Source organism: Cynocephalus volans, chromosome 7 (assembly GCF_027409185.1).
Source record: "Cynocephalus volans isolate mCynVol1 chromosome 7, mCynVol1.pri, whole genome shotgun sequence".
Taxonomy (NCBI): Eukaryota; Metazoa; Chordata; class Mammalia; order Dermoptera; family Cynocephalidae; genus Cynocephalus; species Cynocephalus volans.
The window spans coordinates 154268728-154285640 of record NC_084466.1 but is presented as its reverse complement, the minus strand read 5'-3'; the positions used below and the strand labels follow the sequence as shown (position 1 = coordinate 154285640).

The 16913-nt window shown below is 37.0% G+C and overlaps 1 protein-coding gene across 2 annotated transcripts in view; it reads right to left on the bottom strand.

Annotated features, from left to right (window-relative positions):
* Nucleotides 1-124: 124 nt before the first annotated feature.
* ZRANB1 (zinc finger RANBP2-type containing 1) overlaps nucleotides 125-16913 on the bottom strand; it is a 56743-nt gene continuing 39954 nt past the window's right edge. The window contains exons 4-10 of one of the 2 annotated variants that reach the window (XM_063103388.1): nucleotides 13753-13906; nucleotides 12428-12499; nucleotides 11715-11913; nucleotides 6253-6373; nucleotides 4808-4937; nucleotides 4396-4625; nucleotides 125-3352 (exon numbers count right to left, since the gene is read on the bottom strand). In XM_063103388.1, coding sequence (XP_062959458.1) covers nucleotides 3134-3352; nucleotides 4396-4625; nucleotides 4808-4937; nucleotides 6253-6373; nucleotides 11715-11913; nucleotides 12428-12499; nucleotides 13753-13906 — 1125 coding nt within the window. In that variant the 3' untranslated portion in view covers nucleotides 125-3133. The remainder of the gene's footprint in view (nucleotides 3353-4395; nucleotides 4626-4807; nucleotides 4938-6252; nucleotides 6374-11714; nucleotides 11914-12427; nucleotides 12500-13752; nucleotides 13907-16913) is intronic. The other variant, XM_063103389.1, reaches the window with a different exon arrangement.

Here is a 16913-nt window from a genome sequence, read left to right as displayed (position 1 = left end):
TACCTCATGTGGTAGAGTTTAATTAAAGAATCAAAACTTCACACAAGTCCATCATTATCAAATCATGCCATCCTTAAGATTAAATAGTGGTTTAGAGCTAAGTCAATTCAAGAAACAACGTTGGTCAACTTGTAGAGTTTCAATTTTAATTTACCCAAAAGCAAAATTACCTGACTCAAAGAAGGAAAGTGTATCTTGAAACTTTTTGCCAATAACCTAACAATTGTGACAATTACAAAGAAATGTTGCAAAATAATTAACATTGGCCATTTCCATTGGTTAAAAATTTTAAGTTGATGTAACGAATCTTTAAAATATCATTAAGCCCTTCATACTCATGGTGTCTGCAAGTGTTAAGTCCAACAATTCCAAGTATCAAACTCCCTTAGAGCCCTTTCTTACCCTTCCCTTCCCATTTAAAAAAAAAAAAGTGTCTAAAAGCATCCATCTGCCTGGCCTTGTCCCCTCGCTCATTTTAAGGTGGTAGCCCCACCCCAACTCTGCCATGAAAGATTACATTACAGCCTCACATAGAGAGATGGAGCACATAGCCGCTGACCTATCACCCCAGGGAGAAGATAACCATTCATCAAATAGGTGGTGAAATATGCATGAAAGGAGGCCCCAAGCATCTAGGCACAACAGTTTACCATAACATCCATTAAGTCTGGGACACGATGAGCCTAAGTCAAAATATAAGCAGGCAGGTCCAAATCCATGGTGTACCTGGGTTTTGTTTAACCAGATTGTTGTTGCCCAAACAGTCCTTTGGGAATATTATATATAAATTGACTCGGAGGAGGAACAGGTCAGAATAGAAACCTCTACACTGGTTTTGCCCTAGAAAAAGAACCAAAGGTATGAATGTCCAGTCAGTAAGACACTCATCTGTCACCCACACACACAATCTTTGACAAAGGACTACATACTCTTATCTTGGGACTATAATTATGGCTGTTTAATAGTTCAAGAGCTTCACACAGCATTCATTTACCAAAAATTTTGGCCTTTAACAGCCAGTCTGCTATGAAAACCATTTAAAGCTCCATTTCTGGAGCCTAGGAAATGGAACCACCTCTAATTCTTTCCCACAGGGAAGAATGCTGTACCTATCAAACTATATGTGGTCAGGGTCACTAATCATAAATAAATAAATAAAGAGGGAACACAGGGAAAACGACACTCCCCAGACCACAACACACAGGTAGACGCTAACTACTGAGCCTGTAGTTCTCTGGACAGCACTGACTACAATGTAGACTCCCACTGACCAGATGCTTTTCCCTCCAACATTTCTCTTTGGCTTCTTCAATTGAGAGGGCAGATTTTGCCTAATAGGCAATCAGAACAGGACCTCTGCCCACTAAAGAATTATCTCTATACATGGAGAAAAGTTATGAGAGCTGTTATGATAAGTAGTCAGAATGATAGCCATCTAAAAACTTGATTATTAACTATTGACCAAAATGAAAGCAAGTCATAGAGTCAATTTGCAAGAAAACGTTAACCACTTGAAACAGTAACATTTACCATTATTATATCAAAATTCATTTATATGGACCCATACTGCAAAAATAATTTTTTCCTGCAAGTTTCAGCATGCAACAATGATCCTTTCATCCTGGAACACCTTTTATGAGTTCAAAAAGGGAGAAAGAACTAAGACATGACAGCTCGTGGGTATTATTCTATTTTTAGTATTGTGGCATCAAGTTCGAGGTTGCACACATTTCATTATCATCTAAACAGAACTAAAGAGAAAACAAGAAACAAATATTTAAAGGTTTTCACAGCCTCTAAATCAAGGGGGGGGTATATGTATCTGGGGCTTCTTTCCAAATTCCTTGCCACATCAATAGTCTACAAAGTGCTTATCAGGACACTAAGTCTTTTTGTGTTCCTGAGATAGGTCTGAAATTTTTACCCAGTATTGAATGTACACCTGAAGTGGTCAAATAATACTTTTTATAAAAAGTTTTTCTACCTAAGATTATAGTTTTAACTTTAAATAAGAATGGCCACAATTAACCAACATGCAAAAATTCTCAGGCTACACCCTGAGAAATTCATTATAAAATGCATTTACCACCTTATTGCATTTTTTAAATCTTTATTCCGTGCTGAACTGGCATTCCCAATGAGCCTAAGCAAAGGCATGCCCTTCTAACAGGATTTGCTTAGAGCAGAGGTGATAAAAGGAAGATCCAAAGACCCTCTGCATAGCAACTTGGGAGTAAAACATTGTCAATGGAATCCAAGTGGGCCAGTGTCACACAATCCATTTGGTGATGAGTGGTGCTGCTGCTCCCTTTCCAACCAGGGAATAACTACTCACACACAGACTGCTGCCCAGAGTCTGCAATAAGACCCTAATTGTAGGGCATCTTCCAAGCAAATAAATACCTAAATACTGGAAAGGGGCATATCAACAAACTTAAAAAGACAATAATAATAGAAACCAAAACCCCTCTTCAAAACAAGGAAACAATGTCTATATGAAGTTCACTCAATAAAAAGTTCTTAGCTTTTTTTTTTTTTTTTTTAGTGTGTTCCTAAAAGATTTGATTTGATTTTATTTCATTGGGCACAACAGGAACTAAATTATCAGTAAAATATAAGCTTGTTTATTTTTGTTTTGCTGTGGATAATTTGTACAAAGTTTCCCAATCTCAAGATTTAATGTAAAATGAATATTTAAAGGTGAAAGTAGAATGCCAGGTTCTACTGAAAAAATAGTATCTCAAAGGAACAAAGTCATCTGCCATGTGCTTTTTGTAAGTGCCCATGCTGGAAAAAAATTTATCAATATTATGAAGATGCTGGTACAACTTTTCCTATTACACAATTTCTTACACAACCACATGCGTTACATTTATAGACAGATTTACAATTTGAAAGGAAAAAAAGTTCTGTCTTAATAAAATTAGTTTCTTTACAAACTGTAGTCCAACCAAAGTTCTCTGTCTCCTCACACAGCAGATGCATTCTTTCCACTGGGTGTGAATCAAAAATACTTCCGAGCAGACCTTCCCAGATCCGGTTCACTCCATGCTGTGCACTCTGCTTGAACACCACACTGATGTTTCGGGGTCATCACAAATCCAATGCCTTGGTCTTCTGCTCTTTGATTTTTTCATTCATCTTCATCATCTTCATCTTCCTCTCCATCAGACAGGGAAGTACAAGGCCGAATCTGTCGGTAGCGGTCAAGCCATTTTTCTACCATTTGCGTGACCAGGGGGTGATTTCGCCGCCGAGAGCTTTTCTGCATGGCAACCAGAACTCCCCCCTCGGTCACGCAGCAGTCCAGCCACTCCCTGAGCAGTTTCTCTTGCTGTTCCTCGTTACCTAGCTTTTAGAGGAGCATGAAGAAAAGGGGAACATACAACAGATCAGAGACTTGATAGAAGACACTTAACAAACTTACAGCTGGAATGATAACTGGTGAAAAGGCCAAAGCAACTGTCGGTTCACACATGGTTTCAACCTCTCATCAGTTGTATGATTAAAACCCAGTTTGCTCTGATAAAATTTTAAAAAGATATCAGTAGGAAAACTCATAAAAAGCTAGAGGGAAGAACACCCTAGAAGGTATGATTGGTTTGATATGATAGCAAAAAGCAAGTGTTCTAATAAACTGATCCTGGCAAAAAAAAAATGCCAGAAAAAGAAAGTCACAGCATCAAACACATGACAAGGTAAGTTTACTCAGTAAGTTATATACAGGCTGAATTTATACAAGTTATGACCTATAAATTTTTTTTCTCAATGTGATTATAAACATTTTATGACAATTACTAATTTATTAAATAAAAAACAAATAATTTTATAAGAATATGGGCTTCCTGAGAGAGTGTTCTTTTGTACATCCTCACCACCCTTTTGCTCCCCTATATCTATCTACAGTGACTTTACCTGGTATTCTTCTACCGCCATTGCCCTGGTTTCTAGTCTCAGCAGAGCTGGTGTCCCAGCTTATCCAGAGTAAAAGCCAAAGCTTTAAAAGGCCTTTGATGACCCCAGCTCCTCCCTACCCTTACCTCCTCTGACCTCTTCTCCTTCACTGCTCACTTCCCATAAGCCACACTGGCCTTGCAACTCTGAGAACTCTCATCTCCCAGATTCTGCAAGACTCACTTCACCTTCTCAGTGACCTCTTCCTTTACCACCCTATTTAAATAACAAATCCCCATTTTTTAGTTTTTCTCCTTAGCACTCCACTATCATTAGCAGGGACTTTACTCTTTAGTTCCTTGTTTCCTTCTTTCGTTTTTTTATTTTGTTCTGTAATTTAAGTGGTAGTGCAGATAAAACCACCCATGAAAGGTGCCCTATACTGGGTTCTGGTACAAGGTTACTATTTTAAGTAGTTAACAAGAGAAACACACTGTTTACCTCCTGAGCAGAAAGGAAGTGCACATGGAGTAACTTCCTTTCGCTGTCAACCAGAGGCAAAAACGTGATGGTGACATCATCGTCCGTGTTCAGGTTAGCACCAGCACCTCGGTTGCCATAGCCATCATTTTCCATGGCAACCAAAGCAGAGAAGTGGCCCCTTGTATAGCCCAGAGCAATCGGACTTTTCCAACAAAAACTCTGTTCCCACAGCAAAGGTAAATAAACACCTGGAAAGAAAGTGAAGAAAAACAACAGTTGCAGGTCAAAATAGCCCACTTCCCGTGGTTCTACTTTCTGACCTCCAAGAGCCACTCTGATCCTTCTCCCCAGTTAATTACTTAAGGATGTGCTTGCAAACTACACTATAATAGTAAAGAGGCTTCTAAAATGCTCTTGAAGAATAGCTTACCTTGAAACCGAGTATATCCTAAAGTTTCTCCCCGGAAACTCTTATAATATTTTACTCCATAAACTATAATTGGTCGTCTAAGAATATGTGCAAGCACAAAAATGTGCGTCTGTTCCAAACTTGCTCCAGGCTGTATGGAATAAAAAAACAACAAAAGGCAATTTCATTTAAAACACTTAGTACCACAAACAATACTACCATAGTTCAGTATACTATCTCAATTCATTTTCAAGAAAAAAATGTCAAGTTAAAGAAGCATTTGACTCCTCAAATAATAAAGTCCAATAAAACTGCAACAGAAACCTACAGTCTGTGTGCAGGTGTCATTCACTGTCCAAACTCACAAACCAAATAGATGTGAATGAGTATTTTGAGTTATCCCTGACTACCCAACCTTGCTACTACTACTCACTCTCCAATCTCAGGAACCAGAGATGATTCAGATAGCAAGGGATGCTTTATAAAATCACATTCTGGCTAAATTACCTATGAAAGCACTACCTATAACTAAGTCCTCCTGAAATAAGAAGACAAGCTTTGTTATTTCATATAGACCTTAATGGCAGTATCACTTAACTTGTGAATTACTAATACCAAATGGGTCTGTCTTCCAACTACCATGATTCTGGCCATGAGGAAAATGTCTTGCATGTAGAGCAACCATTGAGAACCCTGCGCAACTACAGCAGGTACTAGGAATACAAATGAACTATGGAGAGGTTTGCTGTGCATATATTTGAACTTTACAGTTTAGTATACTGAACGTGCTTCACAAAATAAAACTAGCATGAAACCAAGAGCCCAAGAGGAACAACCCTACACAGTTCTGTTATGGGAAAGCTTCACTTACAAAAAGAATGTGTTAGCAAACCAAAAAACTTCATTCACATTAATTAGAAATCATTCCTGTAGTAATTCAGAGTAAGCTAGACTGTGCCCTTTCCTTTGACTCCACCACATGAACACAGCCTCATCACCAGGGAGTGTTAGAAGACGGACGACTTCCTCAGGGCTACACAGCTCAGCACCAGCACGTAAGTACCTACTACTAGTTCAGTGATCTTGGGTAAGCCCCCACCTCAGATACAGAACAAGAAAAAACCTGAAGGGAGGTAAAATAGGCATAAAACTCCTATGCCTAGGGAGAATGAAGAACAATCTCAAAACTATATCAGTGCTTATAATAATCACAATACGACTTTCATTTTGAGTTTTTATCTCTTGAGAGAAGAAACATATTACTCTCCGTGTTCTGCAGTAAGGACTTACTATGGTCACGTACTGATAAACAGCACTCACAACTAGAACCCAAGTCAACTGATGCCAAGTCCAGCACCCTTTCCTTTGCACCACACTGCCTCCAACAAGGTTTGCTCCAGTAAATCAAGGAATTTAGACCATGTGGCTTACTTTTCTCATAGAAACAAGGCTCAAGGCACCCTTACCTGACTGGCAAGAGATAGTATAAACGCCCAGTCTTCTTGCCACTGTTCTTCTCTCAAGGAAAAATGTAAACCAAAGCTCTGAGAATACCATGATTCCCAATCTTTCCAGCGCGTGTAAAACCTAAAAAAGCAAAACAATAAAAAGCCTACTATAAGCAGTACATTTAATGTTCTAATCATTTATTTAATGTAGTCTTTAAACAGTTCATGTGGAGAGATTAATGATTTTATTAATTCTACCTGACTTGCAATATATTTTTCAAATTAAAAATGCCTCCATTCTGCCAGCAGACATCTTTCAACATAAGCTGCAGCCAGAATTTGATTCACTAATCACCAAACTTTCATCAAACTTCAAACACTAGTGATGAGAACGGTTAGTTTAAATTGTCTACTAATGGTTTGCAAACTCAAAAAAAAAAAAAACATTCAAAACAGTCATCTCATATGTTGGATACAATCAAAGACACTACATTTCTATATCAGTATATCACTAATTGGTCACCATATAAACAATAAATGGAAAATATCGCATATGTTCACAGGAATATCAAGATCACTACCCAAAGATTACTTTCCACAAATAAAATTATTTCTCTCTTATGGTCACCTGATAATTAAAAAAAAAGACAATTCTGTCTTTATATTTAATGCCCCTTTAAATATTTCAGCGTATTAAATTATGAAGATCTAAAATCAAAGTTGGGGCACGGTCACTTAGCTCAGTTGGTTAGAGTGCAGTGTTGTAACACCAAGGTCAAGGGTTCAGATCCCCATATTGGCCAGCCAACAAAAAAAATAAATACAAATAAAAGTGGGTCATTGGTAGACTGATTTACAAAAACAGAACCTATTCCTTTTCTTCACATCAAGTTAAAATTAACTAAACCCAGAAATAATTATGCTCAAAATTGTGACCTTTTTCCTGCAATGTCTTACAAAACAAGCCAGCCAAGACCTCTGAAGTGAAGACAGATATTTAAGCTGCTTATAACATCACATTTCTCTTTTATGCATTTGAATTCTAGTAAAAGAAGCAAAAGACAAGAAAACAATCTGCTGCTGTTGAAAATTCCTGCATAGAAAAAATTAAATGTGTTAGTGTCACAAGTATCTTCACAGTAATTTAATGGAGGGCTCCACAGAAAATTAATATATTTTAGATTTTCTAAAGGAACTAAAACATAAGGTTTCAGAGATTTAACCCTTACTTCATTTTTTTAAAAAAATTCGTATTTCAGGTAACTGAGGGTTATTTTTCCAAATGCAAAATGTTTTACAACAGCTAAGATACACAAATATATTGAGTGGTTTAGCATCAATGATGAAATACACTGTTTTGAAAAGTTCGAGGAGAAATATCAAACACAGAAATTGTTTACATACTGAAAGATGTATACAGTTAGAAATTTGTTGGTTAGTGCCTAAAATTATTTTATGATGAGACAGCTAAGTCAGCCAGCAGTTAAATGATGATTGCACTCGAAACTCCTCTAGAAAAACTACTGAATAAGGGAATTTCATAAAATATATTTTAAAAAGAAACATTCAAATAACTAGTTCAAATAAACTGCACCACACCAAGACCTAAACTCCAAAGCTGCCTGGTTCATTAAGAACAAGCAAGCAAACAAATCCAGCAACATAGGACCAAGTAATATAAGAATACAAATTTGGTTTAACATTCAAAACCCAATTCCACATTCATAGATTGGATGATACAATATTGTCAAGCTGGCTATACCCTTCCCCCCTCAATTAATCTATAGATTCAACAAAATCCCAATGAAAGTCCCAGCTAGGTTTTTTGCAGAAATTGGTAAGCTGGATCCTAAAATTTACACAGAAATCCAAAGGACTCATAATAGCCAAAGTAATCTTGAAAAAGAAGCACAAAGTCAGACGACTTACACTCCTTATTTCAAATCTTATTACAAAGCTACAAACATCAAGATATGCTGGTACTGACACAAGGACAGACATACATTAACAGGAAAAAACTGAGAGTCCAGAAACAAACCCTTAATGGTCAACTAATTTTTGACCTAAGTGCCAAAGCAACAGAATGGGGGGGGGGGGGGGGGAGTCTTTTCAATAAATAATACTAGGACAACTGGATATCCACCTGCAAAAAGATGACTTTAGACCTTTACATTTCAAACTTCAAACAAAAATTAGCTCAAAATGGATCATAGTCCTAACTGTAAAAGTTAAAGCTATAAAATTCTTAGAAGAAAACACAGGACTTTGGAGGCTAGACAGAGGTCTTAAGCTACAACAGCAAAAGCATGAATGATAAAAGAAAAATATTGATAAACTGGATTTCACCACATTAAAGACTTTTGCACTTCAAAAGACATTGCTAATAAAGTGGAAAGACAAGCCACAGAATGGAGGAAAATATCTGCAGAACATATATACATACAGTGAGGGACTTCATACATAAAGAACACCGGCAACTCAGTGAGACAACCCCTTTAAAGATGAGCAAATAACAAAAACATTAATAATTCTAAAATCCTGTACTGACTTTTTTCCCAACTTACATTAATTACCCCCACCTGCCCTTTAAGAAATTGGGTTGACATATCAATGAAAAGCAACACATTGTCTTGAGAACTTGAGTCAGCTAAAATCATGGGTATTCAACAGAACAGCCTAGCTGTAACATAAAATAGCCTATCCTGAAGTGATGGGGGAGGGATTTAAATAAAACTGCTTTCTCAGTTCTTACTAGATATTTTTACATGAGTTAAGGAAACATCTCATTCCAGTTGATATGTATCGTATAGCAAAGGGTACCTCAGCAAAGTGGGGAGTAAAAAGGAGACTATACAAGTGACATACTGGCTCCTCCTCTCCTGGCCTAGAACAGGACACAAGGTTGCTTATCCCCTCCAGTTCAACCATCTAATAGGCAAAAAGCCCAGTGAACAAACTTGTCCCAACTCAACATAGGAACAATCTAAGGGTTATTTATTAAGGTTATTTATTTGACCCCTGTCACTGGGTCAAATCTATAGCGCTAACACTTCTTCTCACCCCATTAAGATAATCTTCAGCCCCACCTTACCCCCAAGATACCCTAATGATGTCTGTGTGATCACTACAATCAATGCAGCTTTCTATACCCAAACTTTAAAATCAGGCAAAGATCCCCAATATCAGAGAGGCACACTTTGTTTTGGGATGCTCTGGGTCCTCACTCCTAAAGCATCTTTTTGGCGTCAGAATTACTTACTGAGAGTTCTGCTCCAACACCACTGACCAGTGGCTGTAAACAGACAGCCTAGTTCCTTCTTATCCTAACAACCACAACCCCCCCGAGCCCATTTACTAACTCAGACTGAGGTACCCTTTTTCTCCGTACCTCTGTGCTAGATTTTGGGGACCTCAAATGACTCAGAAACACCTCAGAATTCCAGTCCTGATAGAAACATTAGGGGCAGTTCCAATCCAGAAGATCACCTACTGCCAGCTTTGAGAAACCGGTAGCATAAGCCCCAAAGCAATTACTACTAGCCACAAACGTCTTTTAAAAAACGAAGCTCAGAATTAGGAAAAAGATAGCGCCCGCTGAAATTTACAATGTACTTTAAGGCTTACAACAAGGTCAGAAAATTACCACCAAAGCAAAGACCACTGATCTGCCTTTTTAAAGGGGACTTGCAAAATGGCAGATTTATCATGGTCCGTATCTGGCTTTCAGGCTAAGAAGCTAGACTTCTTCAACACCAGGGAATAGATCCCTCTTCCAGGACAGAGTCACATTAACCAAATTTACAAGACAGGCCTGTGAAACCACAATGCCAAGAAACCACTAACAGGAACTTAAACCACTCTCACCCTCTCAGCATAGGAAGACCCAGAGACATGGCCAAATGGTCTTCAGAACGTTGCTTGGTGAGTATGCAATCTGATTAAGACAAGTCAGACAGACTGACATTAAATGATATCAAGCTTACCTAGACTAGTGAACCCACCTCAAAATAGGAATGGTCTCGCCCATACTATCAGATCAATCCACAGCAGCCACCTCCACCAAAAGGCACAAAGTCCAAATGACTAAGCCATCCACCTAAGTGACGCATGCATGCTTTCTTTAGCTATATTATACATCCAATCAGGTTACATTCAGGCTTGGCAGCCAGGGAACTATTTTATTTTATTCAGGTTACCACAAATTTTTACTCTATTGCATTATGCTTTGATCTTCAATTTAGCCCTCAAGAAAGTAATTAAATTATTCTTGTTTCCAAATTCTAGAACACTTTCATTCAAAAGAAGTATTTACTAAGCACTTACTATGTATGAAATAGTCTAGGTACTGAATAAAAATAAAATCTCTGTTCTCATGGGGATTTATATTCTAATGGACTTCAGGTCATCACTAAATACTAACAACAAAAGTCACCACTGGAGTAAAGCCATTAGCATTACTTGTAAGTATTCAATAAGATACAGGAGAAAAAAGCATATTTTCATGCTCCTCTAGGGAAAATAGTATAAATTTTTAAATGGCTTCTGCCAATTACTAACTACAACAATGAGCAATTTAATTTAGCCTCTTGGAGCCTCAATTTTATCATTTATATAATAACCAAATGAGGTAATGTATTCACAGAACCAAGAAAATACCATAGGTCAAATAAATGTAAAGACCGAACTATTAATTCACAGTCATTGTTTCCAGTGATTGATACCTCAATGGGTGAATTTACAGTTCAAGACAAGACAATGACTAAAACTTAGATTTAAATATATATATATAAAGAACATTTTCAGATAGTTGGAAAAATGTGAATATGGACTGTATGTCGGATAACTGAATCAATTCTTATTCTGGAAAAGTACACATTGAAATACTGAAGGGTAAAGCTTTATTATCTATAACTAATTGACCCAGAGAGTTTTTATGTATGCAGAGATGGAGCAGGTGTGGCAAAATGTAACAACTGATCAAGCAAATGAAGGAGATCCTGGGATCTGTTGCTGATTTTGTTTTAACTTTTCCTGCAGTTTTAAAAGTTTGCAAAATTTAAAAACATGGTCTTAAGACTGTCTTCCTCAGGAAAAAAAAAAATAGCAATCCATTGACAACATAATCTCTTAAAGCTGAACAAAAATATAAAATCATAACTGCTTAAAAATACCAGCAAAGACCTCATCAAAATTTAAGGCCATTGTAACTTGAAATGTTGTATTTGAAATGTTAAAATACATTGTTTCTACTTTAGAGAAAACAATAAATATTTCCATTTTAAAGCTTCAAATGTTTCTATTTTAAAGCTCATCAAAAAGAAAAACCATTGAGATGCTCAAGTGTCTTAATGTCCAAAACTAAAAACTATTTTTTCTAGTTTCCATAGAAAATATAACTGAGACATAAGTATCCTAGCACTACAAGGAAACCATCCAACAAGCGCACTTCTGGAGTGAAACAGGGAAGGATGCCAGCTCACCAATGTGAACAGTCATGCAGGCTGTCATGCAGGGCTTTCCGAAGCACCGAGTCCTTGTCATAAATGCCCCAGGTAGCTTGTAGTACTGAATCAAGTAAGCAGTCTCCTGCAGTCCGGTTCCAAAGTGCATACAGTCGACTATCCAAACGTGTAGCTAACTCCAAGGACCAGTTTATAATCGGGGATTCTTCTTCTAACTCTATATGAGGAATTTAAATAACATGTTCATTTTCTTGCCTATGGAATTATAGAATATTCAGGGGGGAGAAAAACATTTTCTAGATGTAAAAAGGCTTATATTTAAACTACTAATAAATATCTAAATAAATTTTATCAATTAAAATATAAACTTTTGAGTAGGTGAAACATCTTTTGGCTCTAGAATAACTCAACTTTTACATTCTTTACAATTTCATGTTCTAAAAAGGTTTAATATAGAAATATACTCACTCTGGAATAGGAAGTAGAAAACTAAGGTTTTAAAACACGTACACACCTTTCTTTACGCGTTCACTCTATCACAGTGAAGAGCTGCAAATGGGCATTTTTAACAGTATAGTGTGACACTGCTCTTAAGGGCTTTACATCTCTAATTTTAATAAAAGATAAAGCAAGTTGATCATACACCACACTAAACCCTAACTTATAAAAACAAAGCAAAAGTTCATTGATCAAATGAAATGTAAAATTATACTCATTAATTCCATGCTTACCCTTTTGAACATCTCTATCAAGCACCTCATCAAATAATTTTTCTTGGACTGTTGGGGGCAAGTCTTCAATATCTAAAAAGAAAAAGCAGACTTAAAAGATTTTATGTTCCATAATTTAGAAAACTTGATCCCAGCATCTAATAATAACTCTCACTAAAATAACTCCAATAATTCCCTTTCCACTGAAGGTTGTCAAATAGCCTTTTTTTCAAATGTGCATGTATAATGTATGTATGTGTCTGTGTGTGTCATGTAAAATATTTCCTTTCTGTACTTCATTATCAAAACTTTGATTTATTTAAAAATAATTTTAAAAATGACACTGGGACCAATAATTACATACAAATTTTTATTTGTTCTCTTCTCCTCACACTGGTAACCTGTACTCAAATCTACTATTTTCAGAATTTAGAATCTTCTTATAAAAGCCATGCATTCCGGCACACAACCTTTTTGTCACCTTCTTCAAATTCTCTATGCTGTATTCAGGTTATTTAATAGAGTAGCCTAGAGTAAGAAGCATGACCCTTAAAAATAATTTTTTCCAAAAAGGCATTTTCAATTCAAAATAAAAATCCAATCATCCAAGCTTAAATATATACAGAGTACATTTCAAATGAAATTTGCTCTCATTTTAGATGGCTTCGTGATTATCTCCTACCATTTGTAAACGCCCCTGTCTGCATCTGAATATAAAAGTTCAAATGCTTAGATCTCAGACGGAAGCTTTATTTTAGAAATCTTTGATGTTTGGTGTATTTATTCAAGGCCAACTGACAAAAAACATCCTGGAAAACATTTTCGACTTTCATTGAATTGAAAAATGAAAAGTTGCTTCACAACATAAGTATAAAAATGTAATAAGTAAAAAAGGAATGACACACGTACAAGAGAATGCCAGTATCCTCATCAAAAGCTCATATTCTGATCCTCTCTTAATCTCAGGTAACCAATAGCTATCTAATTTCAAATTAACAAACAGGCATGAAAAGAGGAGGAAAATTTTTAAAAGGAAACTTTAAAAAGGACATTTTAAAACCAAACAGAAAAAGAAATGGGTAAAACAGATTTTTAAAAACTATCTAAGGCCCACAAGAAATCAGTTGCTATCAGCTGCTGTCTTCTTCCCAGATAATTAAAGCATTTGTTTACAAGTAGCCCTTGTACTGGTCACTTCCAGCATAAATAGGACAGTCAAGTAATTTAAGATGCACACATAGAAGCTAAGTTATCTGCTTTCTAACACCAACACATTTTTCACCCACACCTAAAAATAAAACTATAATAAAATGGAAATTTCTTTTCATATTAAATGTTGGAGTTACCTGCTGGCAATGTAAATGTTACAAGGTCAGTTAGAAAATAGCAAGCAAAATCTCCCTTTCTCTGATGAAGAGAGGCAGCTATTTCTCTCCGGATTTGTTCTGTCAGTTCGGGACACACCATTGCTGGAATACACTTTGCTGCTTGTTGAGACACCTTAAATACAAAAGAAACTTTCCTCTGCATCTCATTTATCATAAATGGAAGTAGAAAACAACAGTATTTAAAAGAAATTATCAAAATTTCCCAATAACTCAAAGTTGTTGTTTTTTTAATCTTAAAATATATTGGGTATTATTTCCTTACTAGTGAAAGTATATATCAGTACAATTTTTCAGGAAAACAGCCATAAAAAAGTTTTACCCTCTGATTTAGTAATTTTACTTAAGAATTTATCCCAAGGAAATACCCAAAGATGTACTTAAAAATTTATGTAAAAAGGTGTTGTTCATAAGGTACATCATAGGAAGGGGAGGGAGCACAGAATACCTAGACCTTAAAAAAAAAAAAAAAAAAAGCATTTTTAAAAAGCATTTGGCATTTCCTGGTTTAAACCCAGACTGCAATCCTTCCAAGTCCAGCCTGACAAGAGTGAGATGTGAGCACTGCTGCAGTGAGCACTATGGCAGAGGCCCCTAAGGAAGGATATACAACAGTATAGACAGCTAAAACATTCTTCCCCTTTTTAAAATGCTGAATAGCAACTAACGATGCAAATATTTCACCTTACTTTTTAGCTGAGTTCGGTTTGTGGAGCTCAAGAAATCTACATACAGAGAATCCTGAAATCAAAGGTGAGTATTTGCTAGTGAGGAAAATGTCTGGTGCACACCCTGAGTGAGCTGGTGGGCTCTGCTCTCTGCTGCCACCAATATGGACAACCTTCCCAAACGCAGCCTTCCAGTCACAAGTCAGACAGTATATCTTCCAGTGAGCCAAAGTGTAAGTTTTACTAATAACGTACACATAACATATGGATGACTTAACCACAATTGCTGCCAAGATAAGTAAATGATGTTGCGAGAACCCTGCATACCCAACATAGCCACCCAACTCCCTATCTTAAAAACTCTTACATGAAAATTCAGGTCTACAAGACTTTATTGGTTGAGACCACCATAAAAATTCTCAGTACATCTTATCTCCATGAACCCAACCTTTAAGCAACTCAAAATATGGAAAACCAAATATTAAATATTTTCAGAATATAACTATTTCTCAAGTAACATTGTTAAAACAGACACCAAAAGTAAATTCAAAAATGGCTTATTCCAATCTGCTAGTCTTCAGCCCCTTTCCAAAAACAACCTGGACTGGACCCTGAATATTGCGAACATTCCCAGAGAAATTTGGCCTCCCAAGCATTCCCCTTCTACCACTATCCTTAAGCAGAACATGTCCCCTCTGAAGCCCGCCTCTCATCTTCTCACCTCTTCAACCTTATGATTCTCGACCATCTCCTTAGGCTAGTAGTTCCTAACTTAGGGTCCCTGAATTCAGGAAGGGTCTGTGAACTTGAACAGGAATTTGCTTTTTCACTAACTTCTTGACTATATTAAAATGCATTTTCTTAGATATCACAAATTTGGTTTAGTATTTTGATAACTATATTTCAATACAACTGATTTCCTTTGTAATCCTATTTATTTTATTTTATGTATTTAAAAATGCCCCCCTCTCAATCTCCCTATTGGCCTCTTTAATTCTGCCCCTTGGAGTACCTACTCCATTGAGACTAAATTCCATTACCAATTTTGTTCTTTACCTGGAACAACCCCCCTCCACCTCTCCCATGATGTACCAGAGTTCGTCTATGTGTCCCACAGAATATGGCAAAAGTAACAGTACATCACTTGCTAAATTCGTTTATAAAACACACTGCAGAATTCATTTGGGTCACTCTCTCACACTCTCTCCCTCTCTCGAATCACTTGCTCTGGGTGAAACCAGCTGCCACATCATGAGCAACCCTATGGATGGGCCCATGTGGCAAGGAATTGAAGCCTACTGCCAACAGCTATGTGAGTGAGCTTGGGAACAGATTCTCTAACCCCAGTTGAGCCTTTTGATGACTACAGCCCTGGCTAACAGCTTGATGCAAATTCATGACACCTTACGCCAAAACCATTCAGCTAAGCCACTCCCAGATTCCTGATCCTCACAAACTGTGAGAGAACAAATGTTTGTTGTCTTAAGCTGCTAAGTTTTCAGGTAATTTGTGGCATAGCAATAAATAAAAAATACGCTGGTGTTCTATAATCATTGTACTGTTAGTCCCCATATTGCTTTTAGGAGGCTGGTGACTAATGACAGCCCCTCCAGAACCTTGCTGATAGTCCTCTAGCAGCCTCAGGGGAACCTCCTAAAGACTTCAACCCTAGTTCACAGCCGCTTTCTCTATTCTGTCTCCTGCCACCACAAGCAACTACAACTCCACACTTACAGCCTCCCTAACATACAACGTGACTGGGCATTGTAACACAAATGCAGCCAGACCTCAGTCACTATAGAAACTACCTCTAACTGTTCTATCCCATGTTCCATAACTCTGATCCCTCTAATCGCACTGCTCCTTTTCACACAGTACCCTTCTCCCTTACACTCAGTAAGCTTGCCCTTTTCATGATGGCCTTCAGTCTCTCAAACTGTCCCCTTTCTCTTCACTGGAATCTTACCAAACACAATAGCCAGCCATTTCAATCATGCTTTCATCTAACCTTCATATTTTTTAATCCACATACAGTACTCTGTGCATAATGATTCACAAATACAGGCAAATTTGAATGAACAAATATAAGTATACAGAAGATGTATACTGACAAAATTTGAATCCACAATCGATCTGACTCTCTGTACTTTCACTCTATTTCTCTTATAACATAAAAATTACCTGGCCAATATAGTTGCATCCTAAATAATTCATTTGCGACCTCTATCATGTGCAACATCTACCTAGTTATGTAAGCCAGAAACCTCCGAATCAACATGGATCCATACTTCACCATTACTCTTCATATTCAATCTAGCTACTTCTTAACGACTAACTACAGCTCCATGATCTCTCTCAAACTAGCCTACTTCTTTCCATTTCCATGGCCACTCCCCTACCAGCAGAGTTTCTGCCAGCATCACTGCAATGCCCTCCTAACCAGGTTTGCCACTC